Source organism: Helobdella robusta (assembly GCF_000326865.2).
Source record: "Helobdella robusta unplaced genomic scaffold HELROscaffold_19, whole genome shotgun sequence".
Taxonomy (NCBI): Eukaryota; Metazoa; Annelida; class Clitellata; order Rhynchobdellida; family Glossiphoniidae; genus Helobdella; species Helobdella robusta.
In genome coordinates, this window is record NW_008704034.1 from 2,936,652 (window position 1) to 2,942,328 (window position 5,677).

The following is a 5,677-nucleotide window of genomic DNA, read 5'->3' on the forward strand; positions in this document are numbered from 1 at the left end:
TATTAATCAGTAAATAAAAACCAACCAATCGTCAATCGTTCGGTCAACCAATCACATACAACTGTTTAACCAACCAGCCAATCAAATACAACCACCCAACCAGCTAACCAACCAATGATGAAGGGCGTGGGTGAATCTACGACGTCAGAAAGTTGTAGAGGGCAGAGGGGTACATAGGGACATTGCCATTGAAACGGAAAGATCATCTTGGATGATGAAGAAATGAAATACAAAAAAAGTTTATTACTCACACACTCCTTTATTCGCTCATTTATTCACTCATTCATTCATTCATTCACTTACTCACCCATCACCCACCCATTCACTCATTCATCCATTCACTCATTCATTCACTCATTCATTCACTCATTCATTCACTCATTCATTCATTCACTCATTCATTCATTCATTCATTCATTCATTCATTCATTCATTCATTCATTCATTCATTCATTCATTCATTCACTTACTCACCCACCCATTCACTCATTCATTCATCCATTCATTCATTCACTCATTCATCACATCGATGCCGTCTTGCTAACGGTAGAGGCGGTTTCTGCAACACAAGTTAGGAGGTCGGGTCTCAGACTGTGTATGACGATTTTGTGCTCCATCAGCACGTACAGTAGGATGCTGATGCAGTTCTCTGGGCCCAGGTTCAATAGGAACTTCGAGTACGATGCCCCACTGAGTTATGATGATGATTGTGATGATGATGATGAGGGTGTGACGATGATGATTGTGATGATGAAGGTGTGATGATGATGAAGGTATGATGATGACGTGTGATGGTGACGATGATGATTGTGATGATGAAGGTGTGATGATGATTGTGATGATGATGATGACGATACAATAAGAATGGTGACGGGGTGATAGCAATAATGGCGATAAAATTGTTGATGATGATAACACGGTGACGTAATTGTGACGATATTTATGCAACTACCATAATTGAGATGAGGACGATGACGATGATGAAGATGATGACGACGATGATAGCCAGGACGATGATAGCGATGATGATGATGAAGACGACGATGATGATGATGAAGACGACGACGACGATGATGAAGACGACGACAACGATGATGATTAAATGACAAAGATCACCTTTTCGTGAGTGGAGATTCATCTGGCAGCATTATCGTTATCTCTTCTGTGCTCAACTAAGCCGATAAATCAGTAATCAAGTACTCACATCATCATCATCACATTACAATCATCACCACCTTGTAATCATCATCATCATTATCTCATCCTCGTCGTCATCGTCACCATCACGCCACCATCGTCATCAGCACCATCACCGGCACATCACCACTATCAATACGATATAATCATTAATGTAATGGCACTCATCATCGTTGTAACATACACGCACACACACACATACATACACACACAAATATACTAATACTCATACACATACACACACACACACAAACGAACGAACCAACCAACGCATACACAACACATTCATAATATAGACATAGAATGATAGATAAAGATAAGGTATCATACGTGTATAGATATATAAGGCCTCTCAGGAGATGGAAACGGTATCTCGTCAATGAAGTGTGATATGTATCTGAATAGGCGTGTGTGCGTGTGCGTGCGTGTGTGTGTTTAATAATATTGAATATCTAAAGTGTGCGTGCGTGTGTAATATTTAAATATTCCCAACAACAACAACAGTATCAACATACACGTTATGAACAACAACTAATACGACACAAACGATATTTCTATCGCAAAGTCTTCTTAATTTTCAACGTTTGTATTCAACAACAACGACGACGAAGACGACCACAATGTTGTCAACATCATCAATTACGTCATCATAAAAACATCATAAGTGACGTCATCGTCAACAACAACAAAAACATCAACAAACAGGTGCAACAACCTTTCAATTGGGATTCCCTGTGGTCCAGAGACTGATATTCTATAGAGGTAGAGTAGAAACTTCTTGAAGGAATCAAAAAACGGCCAACGTGATAATAAGCATATCGACTGTTGTTTGTTTGTTTGTTTGTGTTTTGTATGTACGCTACTTGTATTTTTCTTCTTTGTATGTTATTTGTATGTTTTTTTTGTACGTTTTTGTGGTATGTTGTTAGCGCGTTAGTGTTTGTTTGCGTGTACGTTGTTTCTTGTATGTTGTTTGTTAACAGTTTATTATCGTATGGATGTTTTTCGTTGTATGTTGTTGTTGTTTGCTTGTTATAGTCTGCTTTTTAGAATCGTGTATATATATATAGAGAGAGCATTAAATGTTTTGTATTCTACGGAAATTTTACCTAATAAAACGAAGAATTTATCATTTAACAAAAAGTAACAGCAATAACATAACACAGAATAAAATGAGAAAGAATTGAAAACCACGAACAAACAAACAATAATAATAAAACAAACAGAAAGAAGAGAAAACGCTAAGAAGAAACAGTTTCTACTTTAAAAACAGCAGCTTAAGAGAGAAAACGAAAAATCACAAGAACAAAAAACCAAGCTACTCACTAAGGCCAATGAATGCACTACTACTACAAACACACCACCAGTAATAATAATAATAATAATAATAATAATAATAATATTAATGATATTAATAATAATACTGTACTTGATTCTGTTGAAAGACAAAGTCATTATCATCATCATTATTATTATTATTATCATTAATGATGTTATCATTGGCATTTTTAATGATATCTATTTCACTAATGGTGTTGTAGTTTCTAGTCAAATCCACGTTTTTACCCCCGACAACATTATTATTTTTATTGTTGTTATTATTATTATTATTATTATTATTATTATTATTATTATTATTACTAAGTTTATCCTCGTCGCCCTCATCAGCAGTCACTTCGTCGCCGAAAAACTCCCTCTGCTTTTGGGTGAAATACTTTGAATTGAAATCTTTATAGAAAACTACCGCGGCACCGTAGCACTTCAATCCCGATTGGTCAGTTAGGACAAAGGTTGAGTAAACAGGAAGTGGATATCGACTGTTGGCCCCCCACCTCTCAATGGCCGCGCCCTGAGGCAGGCAGAACATTGGTAGTTGTTGGGGCAGGGGGAAGTTAGGGTCGTCCGTAGTCGGGTAACGAAAAAGTAGTTCTGATTGGTTGTTGTTTTTTTTTGATGTTTGATATGTACGTTTGAGTATGTGTTTGTACTTAAGCTTGTTTGTTTGTATGTATGTATGTATGTGTGTATGTATTGTTTGTATGTATGTGTCTTTGTTCGTTTGTATGTGTGTTTCTTTGTTCGCTTGTATGTATGTGCGTTTGTATATTGTTAAATTTTATTTACAAATGTAGTTTTTGAGGGGTGAAAATTTTTATGAACATAGAATTAAATAAAGAAGTAAAATAACAGAGAAACGAACGAACGAATAACGAACGAATAACGAACGAATAACGAACGAACGAACGAGTTAATTATAAGAGTTGAAAGAAAAGAAAATTGAATGATGAAGATTAATAAAGAAATAAAACCACCTGCATCGTACGTCAGGCATTTATTTTTAATATAAGACTTTCTGTAACACAAATATACATCAGATCCTATCTGGAATAAAAAAAATTTAAAAACTAAATAATAATAAAATTAATAACAATAATAACAATAATAATAAATAATAATAATAAAATAAAAACTAATAAAAATGTTTAAAAAATTGATTGACAGACTAACCATTCCTAGATTTAGTGGCTTGTTGATCTGTCTAAATGCGTGGGGCACAGCCTCTCCCTTTATTGTTATTTTTATTATTAATTATTATTAATAATTATTATTATTATAATGAGTTCTTATTATTTTATTGTCAAATTATTTACTATTATTGTTGATATCAACATATACAATACTAAATTTTTAAAAATCTGTGAGCTGTAAACGAGCAAATCATTCAAAAGAATGATAAAACTAAATAGCAAAGAACAAATATTTTGTAAAAAAATTTTAAATAAAATACAATGCATGGTAAAAAAATAAATTAAAATTAATTAATTGAAAAATTTTTTCCTAAAAAACCTTAGAAGGCAATATTATGCATATGTCACACACAGCCAGTGTATCCCAGTCCACTAATTCTATAGCCCGACAGAATGTTATGTAAATTTTCTCCCCAACTGTATTGTTGACATTGGCTGACCGACCGTAAGGCGTCGACGTTATCATCTCTACCCCCGGCCTCAACTGCTTTTTACTACTTTGGTAATAAACCCTAAAAAAGAAGACATTTAAAATATAATAATTAATTTTTTCAGTATAAAATAAATAAACAATTAATAAAAAGAAATGAATGAAACCAAGTTCCTGAAAGATCAAACGTGAGGTGCTCTAACGAATTAATAATTATTATAAAAAATTATGAATTCAACAAATTTACAAAACACACCCAATATCAATAACCGGGGGGCTGTCACGCCCTCTCTTGACACAAATGTACATCTCCGGCGACACCAGACTGCCGTGATTCAGATTTGCAGGAAAGTTAGTGGGGGTTAACTCTAAACATTCAAATCCTTTGGGGGTAGCTTCACCCTGAGTTCTATTGATGACGACAATGTCTGTGATCGGTAATTTCGGCTTTGTATACCGGGTGATCGGCTCTTTCTCGATGGTCTTTTCCGGAAGACCGGTGACGAAAAAATAATTGACAATTTTCGGAGTTTCAGCCATTTTTATGAGCAATTAAGATCAAGTGCATATTTGTATTTTTTTTTATTTTTTTTTACACAAAAACAAAAATATGATGGGATTTTTATTGATAATTGAAAAATAATTTAGGAATAGCGATGAGCTATTTATTATTTTGTCGGTTAACTATCGCTTCGTCGGTCTTGTCAATTACGATATAAAAAATAATTTATTTGGCTTAAACTTAACAATACGATACGGTGCGGTTATTTGATTTTCATGACTTATTGGCTTACTTACAAAATTGCATGGGTTTCAACGAACAACTAATTTTCAGATAAAAAATTTTGTTTTTACGTTTGTTAGCATTTATGTATATTTAATGGTCATAGCTGAGTTATATAGAGTTATATAGAGTTATTTAGAGTTTATATAGAGTTATATAGAGTTATGATTCAGCTAGTCGTGAATTATAATGGTTGTTTCTGTAATGTAAGATTTCATTACATCAGTTCTACGAGAAAAGGCAGGCCGCTGCAGTAAGCCAACATATGATTTCAGCAAACAGTATATACGAGCACTAGAATGTAAAATATTTATTGAATATAATAAAGATAGTTGTTTAAATAACAATTTTAATTTATTTACGTTTTTTTTAATAAGCAAACGAAAGTTTAACACGATCGAACAGGGTAAAGAAAGAGTGACTATAGTTCAATCGTAGGTAGCCAACCTATTGCAATTTTGTGAGTCAATAAGCCAACAATCTAAGAATGTCAAATAGACAATACGATTTTATTTATAATTTGAATTTAAATCTCTAAACTCAATAAATGAAACAAAAATAAATGATTTATTTTTAAATATTTTAAACTTAAGTTTCCCTTTTAGAACCGAAAGCATTGGAAAACCCACTTTATCAGTATCCATTATCATTGTATCTGCAGTGTATATTGATTCGTTCTACTTTTTCGTTTAAAAGTCGGATTTTTGCTAATATCTTATCAAAAGTTCGTTTCGTATT

General features: G+C 33.2%; 1 protein-coding gene across 1 annotated transcript in view; it reads right to left on the reverse strand.

Annotated features, from left to right (window-relative positions):
- The window catches only part of HELRODRAFT_77102 (hypothetical protein), a gene marked incomplete at both ends in the record, with an annotated part of 8,210 nt that extends 3,515 nt beyond the window's left edge, over positions 1-4,695 (reverse strand). Inside the window, 10 exons of the mRNA XM_009016874.1 lie at positions 113-206; positions 546-690; positions 1,117-1,172; positions 1,528-1,594; positions 1,913-2,073; positions 2,873-3,126; positions 3,507-3,579; positions 3,706-3,762; positions 4,045-4,237; positions 4,412-4,695. Coding sequence (XP_009015122.1) covers positions 113-206; positions 546-690; positions 1,117-1,172; positions 1,528-1,594; positions 1,913-2,073; positions 2,873-3,126; positions 3,507-3,579; positions 3,706-3,762; positions 4,045-4,237; positions 4,412-4,695 — 1,384 coding nt within the window. The remainder of the gene's footprint in view (positions 1-112; positions 207-545; positions 691-1,116; positions 1,173-1,527; positions 1,595-1,912; positions 2,074-2,872; positions 3,127-3,506; positions 3,580-3,705; positions 3,763-4,044; positions 4,238-4,411) is intronic.
- Positions 4,696-5,677: the final 982 nt, after the last annotated feature.